Genomic DNA, 17,468 nt, shown 5'->3' on the forward strand with positions numbered 1-17,468 from the left:
CCTACTAAAACGACCCTACTAAAATGACCCTACTAAAATGACCCTACTAAAACGACCATACTAAACGACCCTACTAAAACGACCATAATAAACAACCCTACTAAAACGACCCTACTAAAACGTTGCTACTAAAACTTCCTTACTAAAATACACTACTAAAACGACCCTACTAAGGCCATGGTTACACTGGGGTTTTTGTTTTTGTTTTTGTTGCTGAATGATTACGTTTGCATGTCCAAGTTAAAAAGAAACACCGTTTTGGCAGGAAAACGCGTTCCCCTAGCGGGAACGCTCAAAAGGTGTTTTCGTTTTGGAAACTCGCCAAAACTCACCGAAAATGGTGCCATGTAATCTGCGCGAGCCAGATACGGAGCCGTTCTGCCCAATGCCCATGCGCAGTAGAGACCCGCACGGTTATTTCCAGTGTTTACAGCAGAGCTGTCCCAAGTAGCTGCGGCTACCATGTGTTGTCAAGTTATTGTTATAAGGAGCCCAGTCCAAGCTACAACAGTCTGCATTCCCTTAACAATTGTTTGTATTGAGCCATATTGTATTGTACCCATTCTGCAATCTGTTAAATAAAGTTTACATCCATTCATTCTGCTAGCATTAATGTTACCAAGCTGCTAGCCACAATGCTATACTGTTATAATGGCATATCCCAATCACGTTAGCACGTAAGCTAACAAATTTCGCTGCTAGCCACAATGCTATACTGTTATACTGGCATATCCCAATCACGTTAGCACGTAAGCTAACAAAATCGGTGACGATCTTTTTGTGAGACTAAACTACGCTCTTGGTGGTCAATTGTGTTGATGTTAGTTTTGTTTCATCAACAAATCATCAACAAATGAGGCAGAACACACAGTGAATGTATCCGTTTTTGTTTACTGCACTTTATTTCTTGCTGAAAAATAGATGCTATGTGGCTAAATGGCTCATGCGAGGTATAAAGATGGTGGCTTTTGAGATTTTTAGCAGGATGTGGAGTGTCTCATTTAACCTTTCTGATTGGTTGAAAATGGCCTTCATGTTTGAACTACATTGCCGCCTACTGCTTTGGCATTGTACTACATGTATATAGTAGACGAGACAAAACGACGTCTAACTTAACTCTTACTTGCCTGCCAATACGCAGCGTTCTGAAAAGCAAATGAAACTAAACGAAAATGGCCCTAGTGTAACCACAGCCTATAACTACCATACTAAAACATCCCTACTAAAATGACCCTACTAAAATGACCCTACTAAACAACCCTACTAAAACTACCATACTAAAACATCCCTACTAAAACGACCCTACTAAAACAACCCTACTAAACAACCCTACTAAAACGACCCTACTAAACAACCCTACTAAACGACCCTACTAAAACATCCCTACTAAAACGACCCTACTAAAACGACCCTACTAAAACATCCCTACTAAAACGACCCTACTAAAACGACCCTACTAAACCATCCCTACTAAAACGACCCTACTAAAACATCCCTACTAAAACGACCCTACTAAACAACCCTACTAAAACGACCCTACTAAAACGACCCTACTAAACCATCCCTACTAAAACGACCCTACTAAAACAACCCTACTAAACCATCCCTACTAAAACTACCCTACTAAAATGACCCTACTAAAATGACCCTACTAAAACGACCCTACTAAAACATCCCTACTGAGGCTGCGGTTACACCTTAGTTTCGTTTTCAGATGAGTTTCGCTTTTCCAGGTCGCAACGTAGCGGTAGCCGAGTGAGACATACGTTTTGCAACCTGAGTACAGTGATGTAGTACACTGCCAAAGCAGTAGGTGGCAGTAGGTGGCGAACATGAAGGCAATTTTCAACCAATCATAACTTGAATGTGCCAATACACTTCCTGCAAAGAAAATGTCAACAAGGCGCTGCCATCTTTAAATGCCTATTTACCCAATGCAGCACTTATTTTTCAGCAAAGTGTAATACAAGTGCAATAAACAAAACTGATACATTCACTGTGTGTTCTGCCTCTCATTTGTTGATGAAACAAAACTAACATCAACACAAGTGACCACCAAGAGCGGATAGTTTAGTCTCAAAAAGGATCGGCAATGTTGTTAGCTACATTGTTAGCTACATGCTAACGTTAATGGAATATGCTAGTATAACAGTATAGCATTGTGGCTAGAAGCTAACGCTAGCTCACGTTAACCAGCCAGCACCAAACTGATGATATCGGGAGCTATCAGTAGCTAGATAACATTAGAGACAACGCCGTGTGTATTAAACAAAGGTGAATAGATGACTGGGCCATTTTGTTTAATGCTTGTTAAGATTGAAAGAGGAACTTGAGCTAACAGGGTCTGATAGCTAACGCTAGCTCACGTTAGCCAGCGGCAGTGCTCATGCAATCGGTAATGCTAGCAGAATGAATGGATGTAAACTTTATTTAACATATTGCATAATGGGTACAATACAATACGGCTCAATACAAACAATTGTTAAGGGAATGCAGACTGTTGTAGCTTGGACTATAACAATAACTTGACAACACATGGTAGCTGCAGCTATTTGGGACAGCTCTGTTGTCACCGGAAGGGCACGCAGATGGTATCTACTGCGCATGGGCGTTGAGCAACAACGGCTCCGCGCAGATTACACGACAAACGGAAAACACAATTTAGCGTTTTCAGTAGGGCCACAACGTATACGGCAAAAACGGCATTTCTATGTAATAGGGACAGCAAACGTATTCAAAAACGTATAAAACTGAATATAAACCTGACTTCATTACAGGACGTTAGTGCTGGAAGGTCTGAATATAAACCTGACTTCATTACAGGACGTTAGTGCTGGAAGGGCTGAATATAAACCTGACTTCATTACAGGACGTTACTGCTGGAAGGTCTGAATATAAACCTGACTTCATTACAGGACGTTAGTGCTGGAAGGGCTGAATATAAACCTGACTTCATTACAGGACGTTAGTGCTGGAAGGTCTGAATACAAACCTGACTTCATTACAGAGCGTTAGTGCTGGAAGGTCTGAATATAAACCTGACTTCATTACAGAGCGTTAGTGCTGGAAGGTCTGAATATAAACCTGACTTCATTACAGGACGTTAGTGCTGGAAGGTCTGAATATAAACCTGACTTCATTACAGAGCGTTAGTGCTGGAAGGTCTGAATATAAACCTGACTTCATTACAGGACGTTAGTGCTGGAAGGTCTGAATATAAACCTGACTTCATTACAGGACGTTAGTGCTGGCCTCTCTTTTCTAGTCCTCTTTATTGGTGCTGTGCTGGGATTTAAAGGCAATTATAATAGCAAAGAAGTCAGTCAACCATGCAGCATAGTGTATCATTTATTTTACCTATCCAACTAACCATCCGTCCATCCATCCAGCTGCAAATCTTATAGTTTCATATTTACACCACCCGAAGACCCCAGTGAAGCTGTTACCCTTTACCCCATTCAATACCAAGTGATGATTATCTAAGGGAGTGTACTATCTAGTCCTATAAGCTCAGCTATTTATAATCATTATACAATTGATGGGAGGACATTGGTTTACCTTTGGGCGACAGTGAGGTTCTGGAGAAATTTAAATGCTTGAGCCCGGTACGGAGTTTGGCAAACTGGGCTCCGAGGGACGAGATTCCTGCACAGAGACGTAGAAGAAGAAGAAGAAGAAACATGTTTGTTATCATGCAGGGACACGGGGGAGGAGATTCCTGCACAGAGACGTAGAAGAAGAAGAAGAAGAAGAAACATGTTTGTTATCATGCAGGGACACGACGGAGGAGATTCCTGCACAGAGACGCAGAAGAAGAAGAAGAAGAAGAAGAAGAAGAAGAAGAAGAAGAAGAAGAAGAAGAAGAAGAAGAAGAAGAAGAAGAAGAAGAAGAAGAAGAAGAAGAAGAAGAAGAAGAAGAAGAAGAAGAAGAAGAAGAAGAAGAAGAAACATGTCTGTTATCATGCAGGGACACAAGGCAGTGTTTCTGACATGTGTGTTTCTGACACGTGTGTTTCATACATGTGTGTGTCCTTGATATTTCATATAGAGAGACCAGTGAGGACTGACTGGTTGTCCTATCTTTAAAGTGTGAGCCACAGCATCTATCTTTAATTCATGTGTCCTGGATACATCCAAAGGCCTGGAGCAGAAGGGCAGCAGAGAACAACCTTCCACACAGTGGTGGAACTGGGGCATCAAAAGCCACGGCATTTGACAGTCTGTACTAGTACTGTGTATGAAAAGGCATTTGACATTTAACTGCTAAGTTCAAAAAGACTGCATGCACCCTAACCTTAAAGGGATATATAATCCTTTTAAGCACAATATATATATATATATATATATATATATATATATATATATATATATATATATATATATATATATTCAAGTTTAGAATATAATAGAACATAATGGTGTGTAATAGAAAATAATAGTACCTCTGTCCTCCAGTGGATTGTTGGCAAGGTTGATGGTGGTGAGTCCTGAGTTGGGGTTATGGGCCAGGACACTAGCTAGCTTCTGAGCAAAATCACTGGAGGGAGAGAGAGATAGAGATAGAGAGAGACAGAGAGAGATAGAGATACAGAGAGAGACATAGAGGCATAGAGAGAGAGGCAGAGAGAGAGGCAGAGGGTGAAAAAGAGAGACAGAGATAGATAGACAGAGAGCAGGAGAGGGAGATTTAGTAAGTGTGAGAGAGACATATATATATATATAGAGAGAGATAAAGAGAGAGAGATGGAGAGAGAGAGAGAGATTGGGTGTGAGAGACATAAATATACAGTATATAGAGAGATCGAGAACGAGAGACAGAGATCAAGAGAGAGATAGATAGAATCAGTGAGCAAGAGACAGAGATAGTTACGTCTATTCTGCATCGAACATTGTACATATGTATACTGAACACTGTGACCTCTACTTCTAATTTACATGCTATACTATGTTATTTGATACTTATCTTGTCTAGCACAGTCTCTGGAGCGTAACAGTAAGAAGCATTTTGTATAAAAGTATTCTGTACTTCTGTATGACAACTATTAAAGAAACTTGAGATAGGGGGAGAGAGAGAGATAGATAGATATCAGCTGAATTAAATAAATCAACCTGTAAATTATGTATGATATTGAGATATTGGAGACAGACAATGTTATTCGACTGTAGCATCAGGCTAAAGGGCTCTACATGCTCGAGCAACTGCAAAGCAACAATGTTGCAGACACTCGAACTACCTGTTGTATTAAATTAATTGATTGCTGTTTAACTTGGGAATACTGTTGGGAATACTGTTTACTAAATTGTGGAGGCTTTTAATCGCCAAGGTAAGAGGATTTGAAGGCGTATGCTATGGAAGTCTTCCCCTGCGGCTCCACTTTGTTGAAATGTACATATAACTAGGGCTATAGGATAACCACCGGTTAATTCGTGATCATCATGACAAACCAATTACATAATCCAACATATGTGTAAAAAACTAACATATTCCAGTTGACTGTATATTTTTAGAATGATTTGTTACGAAGAAATCAATACTTCCATTTGTATAAATGACGTTAACTATCGAGGATAGTATTCCTGCGTGCGGAACCAATATTATATGACAGCCCCGCCCTTATTCGCTAACCCAGTGGTTCCCAAAGTCGGGGTCGCGACCCAAAGGTGGGCCGCGAGCAGCCACGGGTGGGCCGCGAGATGATTAAAAAAAAAAAAAAAAAAAAAAAAAATTATTTTTATTTTTATTTTTTTTAAATTTTTTGTCAGGCCACTGAACTTAGAAGCAGGCCAGGACAGTGTTTCTAGTTGTATTCTAAAATTCTATTCTATTGTATTCTAAAATGTGACTATATGGTTTTATATTAACTTAATAAATAAACAAAAACGAAAAATCTACTTATTTCAACGAACATTTCAAACTAAATAACAGATTATGCACATAAAACGCTGAAAACAACCGAAGCAACAATAGTATTTTAATGAGGCTATTATTATTATCATTATTATTTTACAACAAGTTAGCCCTCTCATAAATAGCACATATAAATGAATAACTAACTTGAACTAACTTAATAGGATTGAAGTGATATTTGGCTTAAAAAATCGGTCGCCTGGCAAAAAAAAAAAGCCTGACGATGTGCATTGGGCCGCGGCTCTCTGACGCCTTATTTTCTGGGCCCTGGCCTGAAAAGTTTGGGAACCCCTGCGCTAACCAACCAATCAATGCTACACAACATCCATGCAACATCTAATCTAGTTTGATTTTTGTGATAGGTACGCAACATCCTCGCAACATCCTCTGCAACACACTATGCGACATCTGCAACCATGTTGTGTTGCAGTTGCGTCGCAGTCGCGTTGCAGTTGCTCGAGCATGTGGAACCCTTAAGCAAGCTAGTGGAAGTCACAACTCATTCTAAGTTCTGTTGCTAAGCAACATCCATGCTTCACTGGCTTCCAATAGCATGCTTGCCCCACCCTGCCCTGCCCCCCTGTTTCTGACTAATCAAATAAGCTTCTTAAAATGTATGCATGTAAGGCGGTCAGGTGGCGTAGCGGAGATTGCGCTCGTCACCAACGCAGGAGATGCTGGCGGGTGGGAATCTGGCGTTGTGGACAGCGACGCCCCTACAAGTCAGGTCTCGGCGCTTGCTAAGTGGGGCAGGACTTGGTGGAGATAGCGTGCCCTCCCACGCGTTACACTTCACCAATGAGAGTCCTCGCTGCCAAGTGAAAAGACGTCACTGGCTGTCGGCGCACGTCTCGGAGGAAGCGTGCGATCGACTCGGGACGCCCTAGTACCGACTCGTAGGAGAACATGCATACAGCGCCAGGTAGGGGAGGGGGGAATTGGCACAACGACTAAATGGGACGGGGAGAAAATCAGATAAAAAAAAGAATAAAAAAATGTATGCATGTAAACGACTGACTATCATTAAGATCGCTGTGACTCTGTGAAGATTTAAACTTTTAAGCGCATGCAAGAATAACAGAGTTATAAGTCAGTCTACCTGCTAGACATACTGTCTGTCTACTGTGACTGGAGGTTACTGTAGCTGCTGAGGGAACTATAAAAGAAGGACGGGTCACCACGTCAGAATACCAGCGTTCTGGGCGGTCGGGTGGCGTAGCGGAGATTGCGCTCGTCACCAATGCAAGAGGCTGTGGTCTCGACTCCCGGAGCCAGCATTGCCTGCGGCTTGGGCCGATCGTCATACTAACTCGTTTTGGCTGAGTTAGCGGGAGGGCAAGTCGTGGGTGGGGATCTGGCGTTGTGGACAGCGACGCCTACAGGTCAGGTCTGGGCGCCTGCTCAGCGAAAGGCAGGACTTGATGAAGGCAGCGTGACCTCCCACACGTTACACTTCACCAATGAGAGTCCTCGCTGCCAGGTGAAAAGAGAGCCGCTGGCTGTCTCCTCGTGTGTCGGCGGAAGCATGGGGTAGACTTCAGGGTTCCCTTGTACCGACCAGTAGGGGGAACATGCGCACACCAACCAGGTAGGGGAGGGGGGGAATTGGCATAACGACTAAATTGGGACGAGGAGAAAAGCATAGAAAATCAGGCGGAGAAAAAGAGGATAAAAAAGAATACCAGCGTTCTATACCAAGGGTACTATAAAAGAAGGAAGGGTCGTTACGTCAGAACACCAGCGTCCTATACCAAGGAAACTATAAGATAAGGAAGGGTCATCACGTCCGAATACCAGCGTTCTATACCAAGGAAACTATAAAAGAAGGAATGGTCATCACGTCAGAACACCAGCCTTCTATGCTCTGCTTGGTACCAGACGTTGGTGCCAGTTCCATTGAAGCCTGTATTCAAAATCTAAATATACCAGCTATCTTGTTTATCTTATTTTTACACATCCACCCTATAAAATGAATACAACATAATATATATAAAAAGGGTATTAACCATTTAACCCCTAAGGATATCTGGTTCATGTAAAAACGATGGCTAACTGGACATCCTTGTACATCCCTAGTTGACGACATTCCAGTAGCAAGATATGTTCTACTGGTTGCGTCTGCGTTGGTCGTTTGAAAGACATTCACGGGGGCCAATAGGAAACGACAGTCCTTTCCTGGCCCGAGCGACACCATGTGAAAGGAAGTGAGAAGCTCACGTTTTGAGTCCCGCGTTGTCCAGAACCAGCTCCTCCAGCCGCGCGGAGCGAGACACCACCCTCAGAACCTGCTCACAGACATCTGCAGACTGCACACGCACACACAGGCACACACACACACACACACACGCACACACACACACACACACACACAGTCACACACACACACACGCACACAGGCACACACACACGCGCGCACACACACACAGACACACACACGCACACACACACACACACACACACACACAGGTTAGCAAATGATGACGTGTGTTATTTATCTTGATTCGGATAAATACATTTCATAGCAAACGAGGGAGAAAAGCACTTTTGAGCAGTGGCGGGCTCAGGCTGTTTGAAGGGCACCTACAGCACAACATGGGACCCCATCAGCGAGCAAAAAGCTATGATGCGTCATGTACGGTGTAATAGTCCTCATCCTTGAGTAAGATTAACATTAGATTAACATGTAGTCTAGGCAACCCTATGATAAAAAAACACACACAGGGAACAATACACAATTCAAATGTTTATTTCACAAACACCTCCAAAGAAGATATGTTGGTTATTGTCGATTAAATCCACGGGGTAAGAATGTCTATGGTCGATGACAGCCCCACTGAAGAATATTTACATAATTTACTACACTATACACAAAATACACAGACACACACAAACACACGCGCACACACACATGGTCGCAGACATTTTGCCTTCCAGTGTGAGAGTGAATCTGTGGTAATATAGTACATCAGGTTTGACTGAATCTATGGTTATATAGTAATATAGTATGTCAGGTTTGACTGAATCTCTGGTTATATAGTATGTCAGGTTTAACTGAATCTCTGGTTATATAGTACATTAGGTTTGACTGAATATCTGGTTATATAGTACATTAGGTTTGACTGAATCTCTGGTTATATAATACGCCAGGTTTGACTGCATCTCTGGTTATAATAGTATGTCAGGTTTGACTGAATCTCTGGTTATATAATACGCCAGGTTTGACTGCATCTCTGGTTATAATAGTATGTCAGGTTTGACTGAATCTCTGGTTATAATAGTACGTCACGTTTGATTGTCATAAAAGCATTGAGCTGGTGGGTCGTTGTGATGTCGTTATTCTAACTAATTGACATTCCTGACAGAGGAGGCCTCTTTCTCACAGTCTACGTGCTTCACTGTGGACCAACACTGCGGACATTGTCTCAGAGGCCAAACGAGAGGGAGGGAGGGAGGGAGGGAGAGATAGAGAAGGAGAGAAAGAGAGACAGACGGGAGGAGAAGAGAGTGAGATAATGAAAGAGAGAGTAGGAAGGAGAGAGTGGACGGGGACAGAGAGAGCTGTTGTTCACATGTGCTGGGAAACAGAGAGAGATAGGGAGGGAGACGGGGAGAGCGAGAGGGAGATATGGGGGTAGGATGAAATAGAGAAAAGAGATAGAAATCTAGTGTAGGGGATTCTAGGTCATATTATTCCAGGAGAGAGAGAGGAGAGAGAGAGAGAGAGAGAGAGAGAGAGAGAGAGAGAGAGAGAGAGAGAGAGAGAGAGAGAGAGAGAGAGAGAGAGAGAGAGAGAGAGAGAGAGAGAGAGAGAGAGAGAGAGAGAGAGAGAGAGAGAGAGAGAGAGAGAGAGAGAGAGAGAGTACAAAGCAGCCTGTGTGTTTGCTGGAAGGCCCAGTCGAAGGCAACATGGTGTCATGGTCCGTGTGTTTGTCCTGTGAGCTGCTCTTTAAAAAACTCACTAACCACTAAGCTTTGTCTCACTATGCTAACATGACCCGACGGCGCACACAGTAGGGCCGTGTACCGCCAACAATCTGGAGATACACATCACCATTCAGTATATCGCAGCACTATAAATACTGCATTGTAGTGAGATTGCATGTTGTACATAGGGGACACCTCCATTACACACCAAGTCTGAGTAGAAAAGTTGACATGAAAAGGTATGGCATATTTTCGGGAGCGTATATCTATGTTCCCCGGGTCCTATGTTTTCCCCGGTCCCCGAGAAATATCATTCATACAGAAAACATGCACCATCTACACCCTCACACCACTCTGTCGCTAAGTGTTCTTTTAGGAATAGAAGTTTAACGTTTGAGCCGACCACCTAGCCAACAATATTATTCTCTTTCCTCCAGAAACATTCTCAATTCCATTTCTCTTGTTTCCGTGCCGGCTAAATTCTACCGTTCGTTGCGGCGACTACTGACACACAAATGTAAGCATTGATTTTGGCAGTAGTTTAGGCGGCCTCCGCGGCCCACTGGATGGCGCTCACTGGCCCACTGTTTTAGGCCCTGTTTAGACGGAAACGCTAGCAGGTGAATCCGCAAAAATATTTTTCCGGATGTGCCTTTTGTTTATACGGAAACTGCATTTTTACGGGGTGAAACCGTAAAAAAGTGAGACCACCTTCCAGGGTGGAATTCCTAGAAACGATAGACCTTTGCGCTCTCATCTAAACTGTCAAACCGCATAAAACGATGACGAAAGGGTTGTCAAGGCTCTCGTCGCGCATACTGCTTACATCACAGGCATGCGCCAGTAGCCTAGAAGCGTAAACAAAGCGAACAAGCTTGTCTGATTCTATCTACGGACTGGAGATCACCTGAAGGCTACATTGGCAGTACTTTTTTTTTGGCAGTACAAGAATCTGTCCCGCGGACTAGGGCCACTGTCTGTGAGTGACTCTGCTTTGGTCCAATCACATTCCTCACCCACAGTCTGCGAATCAGAGGCAGAGTAGGGCGGGCCTTCACAGCACGTCATGTGACATATGCGCCAATTGTGTGACAGCGGGGCTCAGTCGTCTCGAGTAGTTACAGGCTTACAGCCTCGTCTGCACGGAGAATTCCACCCCAAAACACTAGTCTAAACGCAAAATTAAAAGTGAGACCGCAAGACGACTTTTGCGGTTTCTGTTCAGACTCTCTCCGTCTAAACGTAGCCTTAGAATGGCTGATCTAGGACCTGGGGAACATGGGACCCTTTTTTCGGGAGCGGGGAACATAGAACCCGGGGAACATAGGGGTGACCCCATAGTTTCCTACTGTTGTGGGGACCACTACAAGTGATGAAGACAAGGTTTATATGTGGCACCGAAGGAACAGGGTTTGTCTGTATGTCTGTATGTCTGTCTGTCCCCAGAAAGTCGACCAATCACAGCTCATGCAACTGACCCGCGCAACATCAACACAGAGCTATCGCTAGCCCAGGGACTACAACTGAAAACTAGCAACCCTGCTAATGTTGGCATATTTACAGTTTTTTATAAATGTATAACTGTTGATTGATATGCACTGTCCCTGATCAAATAAACTGAGTAAACTAAACTAGCCATACTGGTTAAGTCACTAACAAAACACACAACCACCACTGTGCGCTTTGCTGCTAGACTAAGTAAAGATGCAGGGGGAAAATGCCAAGCTATTGTGAACGTGCTGCATGTGTTACATAATATCGTGTCCTGCTGGTGCTAACGTTAGCAGCTAGCATCCAGCAAAAGCTACAATAATAATAATAATAAATCAAATTTCTAGAGAGCCTTTCAGTCAATCAAGAGGGCTAGGGAAATGGGGCAATAGGGGAAAAGGGAACAAAGGGGAGGATGAGGGCAGGTAAGGGATAATGAACCTAATCTAATCTAAACTAACTAATGGGGAAAAGCCTTGGTGAAGAGGTGTGTTTTAAGAGCAGTTTTGAAAGTGTCCAGGGTACAAGGTCCACCTCTACTACTAGGCTAAGCTAGAGCTGGCGTTACGCCCCGACAACAGCGTTGAATTCAGACGTGTGGTAGGTTAGCAACGTTAGCAACCTACGTTATCAGGCGTTAGGAGCGTTACGTTAGCAACGTTATGAGAGGCTGCGGTTCACTTTATTTGAGATTGATTTGCATCTGTGACGCTGTGTGTCCTAGCTAAAGATTGCACAGGGAAGCCACTCTGTTATCTTGTTTTTGTAATTTTCTGGGACATTGGTCACACCCCACAAGGTAAATTAGCTATTTTAGGGTCAGGGGTTAGGGCTTATGGTTATGTGTGTGTGTGTTAGTATGCCTGTGATATATTCACCACTCCAGGGCCCTCATTTATCAACGTTGCGTACGCACAGATATGTGCGTAACCCGTGCGTACGATAATTTCTAAGCAAAGTGTGGGACTTATCAATTTGCCCTTGTGCTTGACTTTGTGCGTATATCTACGCACAGCTCGGAGCATGCGTAGCTGGCACCCGGTGGTAGAATATGTTTACAATGCGGAAATAAGCACTGACTGCGCTCCGCGTAACTCAACTCGTTATTATTATGCGCATAGATTACAGAAATACGAGAACGTTTTGATTATATTTAAAAGGCTTTGCCATTGTTAAACGTAATAAGTGGAACCCCGAAGCTGTAAGCAGAATACAAGTCATATGAACACCCACGATATAGTGTTCTTCCCCCTTCTTATAAGAAAGAATAAAAAACGCATTGCAACGAGAACAGAGGTTATTTGTTGAGTTTATGTGTATACAAAACCCTTGTCATGGGATCAAACCCCATTCCATACGCCTTTATTAAAAGACAAGATTTCAAATCGTATGTGGATCTCCGTCAGGTCAAATGGGAGAGAATGTTCTCACTCCCATATATACACAGACGATCAGAGATTCCCTGATTCCCAGCACTTTGGGCCTGAGAGAGGGGAGGACCTCTCTTCCCATGCTCCGTCTATACAGTGTCTCCATTGGAAAGAAACAGTCCACACAGAAACCGTCACAATGACAACAGAAACATGGCAACAGATGGAGGTTTCACTCAACACATCCCAAGGATATAGTGCATTGGAAACTGTCCCATTACCCAGCAACACATGGCACACATGGCACACATGGCACACACACACACACACACACACACACACACACTGTAGGGAATGGTCATTTTTCATAATTCATTATTCTTATTTTCATTGACACATTATTTGATCTTTCATAGATTTCTGCAGGGATCTGTACCAACCAAGTCTGTAGAAACTTGTAGAAACATAAGGTTAAGTCTGTAGAATATGATTTGTAGGTCTGGACATAATACTTCATTTAGAATGAAGGGATTTCGACACCGATTTCACCCTCTATCAAAGATGCAATGGTGAGATGGCACTAGAACATGTGGAGAACGAGTGAGCAGGTTGAACAGGAGAGAGTGAGCAGGTTGAACAGGAGAGAGTGAGCAGGTTGAACAGGAGGGAGAGTGAGCAGGTTGAACAGGAGAGAGTGAGCAGGTTGAACAGGAGAGAGTGAGCAGGTTGAACAGGAGAGAGTGAGCAGGTTGAACAGGAGAGAGTGAGCAGGTTGAACAGGAGAGAGTGAGCAGGTTGAACGGGGAGAGAGTGAGCAGGTTGAACAGGGAGAGAGTGAGCAGGTTGAACAGGAGAGAGTGAGCAGGTTGAACAGGAGAGAGTGAGCAGGTTGAACGGGGAGAGAGTGAGCAGGTTGAACAGGGAGAGAGTGAGCAGGTTGAACAGGAGAGAGTGAGCAGGTTGAACAGGAGAGAGTGAGCAGGTTGAACGGGGAGAGAGTGAGCAGGTTGAACAGGGAGAGAGTGAGCAGGTTGAACAGGAGAGAGTGAGCAGGTTGAACAGGAGAGAGTGAGCAGGTTGAACAGGAGAGAGTGAGCAGGTTGAACGGGGAGAGAGTGAGCAGGTTGAACAGGGAGAGAGTGAGCAGGTTGAACAGGAGAGAGTGAGCAGGTTGAACAGGGAGAGAGTGAGCAGGTTGAACGGGGAGAGAGTGAGCAGGTTGAACAGGAGAGAGTGAGCAGGTTGAACAGGAGAGAGTGAGCAGGTTGAACGGGGAGAGAGTGAGCAGGTTGAACAGGGAGAGAGTGAGCAGGTTGAACGGGGAGAGAGTGAGCAGGTTGAACGGGGAGAGAGTGAGCAGGTTGAACAGGGAGAGAGTGAGCAGGTTGAACGGGGAGAGAGTGAGCAGGTTGAACGGGGAGAGAGTGAGCAGGTTGAACAGGAGAGAGTGAGCAGGTTGAACAGGAGAGAGTGAGCAGGTTGAACAGGAGAGAGTGAGCAGGTTGAACGGGGAGAGAGTGAGCAGGTTGAACGGGGAGAGAGTGAGCAGGTTGAACAGGGAGAGAGTGAGCAGGTTGAACAGGGAGAGAGTGAGCAGGTTGAACAGGAGAGAGTGAGCAGGTTGAACAGGAGAGAGTGAGCAGGTTGAACAGGAGAGAGTGAGCAGGTTGAACGGGGAGAGAGTGAGCAGGTTGAACAGGGAGAGAGTGAGCAGGTTGAGCAGGAGAGAGTGAGCAGGTTGAACGGGGAGAGAGTGAGCAGGTCGAACAGGAGAGAGTGAGCAGGTTGAACGGGGAGAGTGAGCAGGTTGAACAGGGAGAGAGTGAGCAGGTTGAACAGGGAGAGAGTGAGCAGGTTGAACAGGGAGAGAGTGAGCAGGTTGAACGGGGAGAGAGTGAGCAGGTTGAACAGGAGAGAGTGAGCAGGTTGAACAGGGAGAGAGTGAGCAGGTTGAACAGGGAGAGAGTGAGCAGGTTGAACAGGAGAGAGTGAGCAGGTTGAACAGGGAGAGAGTGAGCAGGTTGAACGGGGAGAGAGAGAGCAGGTTGAACGGGGAGAGAGTGAGCAGGTTGAACAGGAGAGAGTGAGCAGGTTGAACAGGAGAGAGTGAGCAGGTTGAACAGGAGAGAGTGAGCAGGTTGAACAGGAGAGAGTGAGCAGGTTGAACAGGAGAGAGTGAGCAGGTTGAACAGGGAGAGAGTGAGCAGGTTGAACAGGGAGAGAGTGAGCAGGTTGAACAGGGAGAGAGTGAGCAGGTTGAACGGGGAGAGAGTGAGCAGGTTGAACAGGAGATAGTGAGCAGGTTGAACAGGGAGAGAGTGAGCAGGTTGAACAGGGAGAGAGTGAGCAGGTTGAACAGGAGAGAGTGAGCAGGTTGAACAGGAGAGAGTGAGCAGGTTGAACAGGAGAGAGTGAGCAGGTTGAACGGGGAGAGAGTGAGCAGGTTGAACGGGGAGAGAGTGAGCAGGTTGAACAGGAGAGAGTGAGCAGGTTGAACAGGAGAGAGTGAGCAGGTTGAACGGGGAGAGAGTGAGCAGGTTGAACGGGGAGAGAGTGAGCAGGTTGAACAGGAGAGAGTGAGCAGGTTGAACGGGGAGAGTGAGCAGGTTGAACAGGGAGAGAGTGAGCAGGTTGAACGGGGAGAGAGTGAGCAGGTTGAACGGGGAGAGTGAGCAGGTTGAACGGGGAGAGAGTGAGCAGGTTGAACGGGGAGAGTGAGCAGGTTGAACAGGGAGAGAGTGAGCAGGTTGAACAGGAGAGAGTGAGCAGGTTGAACGGGGAGAGAGTGAGCAGGTTGAACAGGAGAGAGTGAGCAGGTTGAACAGGAGAGAGTGAGCAGGTTGAACAGGGAGAGAGTGAGCAGGTTGAACAGGAGAGAGTGAGCAGGTTGAACAGGAGAGAGTGAGCAGGTTGAACAGGAGAGAGTGAGCAGGTTGAACAGGAGAGAGTGAGCAGGTTGGACGGGGAGAGAGTGAGCAGGTTGAACAGGAGAGAGTGAGCAGGTTGAACGGGGAGAGAGTGAGCAGGTTGAACGGGGAGAGAGTGAGCAGGTTGAACAGGAGAGAGTGAGCAGGTTGAACAGGAGAGAGTGAGCAGGTTGAACAGGAGAGAGTGAGCAGGTTGAACAGGGAGAGAGTGAGCAGGTTGAACGGGGAGAGAGTGAGCAGGTTGGACAGGGAGAGAGTGAGCAGGTTGAACAGGAGAGAGTGAGCAGGTTGAACAGGGAGAGAGTGAGCAGGTTGGACAGGGAGAGAGTGAGCAGGTTGAACGGGGAGAGAGTGAGCAGGTTGAACAGGAGAGAGTGAGCAGGTTGAACAGGGAGAGAGTGAGCAGGTTGAACAGGGAGAGAGTGAGCAGGTTGGACAGGGAGAGAGTGAGCAGGTTGAACGGGGAGAGAGTGAGCAGGTTGAACAGGGAGAGAGTGAGCAGGTTGAACAGGGAGAGAGTGAGCAGGTTGAACAGGAGAGAGTGAGCAGGTTGAGCAGGAGAGAGTGAGCAGGTTGAACGGGGAGAGAGTGAGCAGGTTGAACAGGGAGAGAGTGAGCAGGTTGAACGGGGAGAGAGTGAGCAGGTTGAACGGGGAGAGAGTGAGCAGGTTGAACAGGAGAGAGTGAGCAGGTTGAACAGGGAGAGAGTGAGCAGGTTGAACAGGAGAGAGTGAGCAGGTTGAACAGGAGAGAGTGAGCAGGTTGAACGGGGAGAGAGTGAGCAGGTTGGACGGGGAGAGAGTGAGCAGGTTGAACAGGAGAGAGTGAGCAGGTTGAACAGGGAGAGAGTGAGCAGGTTGAACAGGAGAGAGTGAGCAGGTTGAACGTGGAGAGAGTGAGCAGGTTGAACAGGAGAGAGTGAGCAGGTTGAACAGGGAGAGAGTGAGCAGGTTGAACAGGAGAGAATGAGCAGGTTGAACAGGAGAGAGTGAGCAGGTTGAACAGGAGAGAGTGAGCAGGTTGAACAGGGAGAGAGTGAGCAGGTTGAACAGGAGAGAGTGAGCAGGTTGAACGGGGAGAGAGTGAGCAGGTTGAACGGGGAGAGAGTGAGCAGGTTGAACAGGAGAGAATGAGCAGGTTGAACAGGAGAGAGTGAGCAGGTTGAACAGGAGAGAATGAGCAGGTTGAACAGGAGAGAGTGAGCAGGTTGAACAGGAGAGAGTGAGCAGGTTGAACAGGGAGAGAGTGAGCAGGTTGAACAGGAGAGAGTGAGCAGGTTGAACGGGGAGAGAGTGAGCAGGTTGAACGGGGAGAGAGTGAGCAGGTTGAACGGGGAGAGAGTGAGCAGGTTGAACAGGGAGAGAGTGAGCAGGTTGAACAGGAGAGAGTGAGCAGGTTGAACAGGAGAGAGTGAGCAGGTTGAACAGGAGAGAGTGAGCAGGTTGAACAGGAGAGAGTGAGCAGGTTGAACAGGAGAGAGTGAGCAGGTTGAACAGGGAGATAGTGAGCAGGTTGAACAGGGAGAGAGTGAGCAGGTTGAACAGGAGAGAGTGAGCAGGTTGAACAGGAGAGAGTGAGCAGGTTGAACAGGGAGAGAGTGAGCAGGTTGAACAGGAGAGAGTGAGCAGGTTGAACGGGGAGAGAGTGAGCAGGTTGAACGGGGAGAGAGTGAGCAGGTTGAACGGGGAGAGAGTGAGCAGGTTGAACAGGGAGAGAGTGAGCAGGTTGAACAGGAGAGAGTGAGCAGGTTGAACGGGGAGAGAGTGAGCAGGTTGAACAGGGAGAGAGTGAGCAGGTTGAACAGGAGAGAGTGAGCAGGTTGAACGGGGAGAGAGTGAGCAGGTTGAA

At 45.9% G+C, this 17,468-nt stretch overlaps 1 protein-coding gene across 1 annotated transcript in view; it reads right to left on the reverse strand.

The window, feature by feature from the left end:
- The window catches only part of LOC311245930 (F-actin-uncapping protein LRRC16A-like), a gene marked incomplete at its 3' end in the record, with an annotated part of 192,389 nt that overhangs the window by 73,441 nt on the left and 101,480 nt on the right, over positions 1-17,468 (reverse strand). Inside the window, 3 exon segments of the mRNA XM_084335954.1 lie at positions 3,559-3,645; positions 4,443-4,537; positions 8,126-8,214. Of these exon segments, the coding sequence (XP_084192080.1) occupies positions 3,559-3,645; positions 4,443-4,537; positions 8,126-8,214 (271 nt within the window).

This window comes from Notolepis coatsorum (genome assembly GCF_963971535.1).
Source record: "Notolepis coatsorum genome assembly, chromosome: 19".
Taxonomy (NCBI): domain Eukaryota; kingdom Metazoa; phylum Chordata; class Actinopteri; order Aulopiformes; family Paralepididae; genus Notolepis; species Notolepis coatsorum.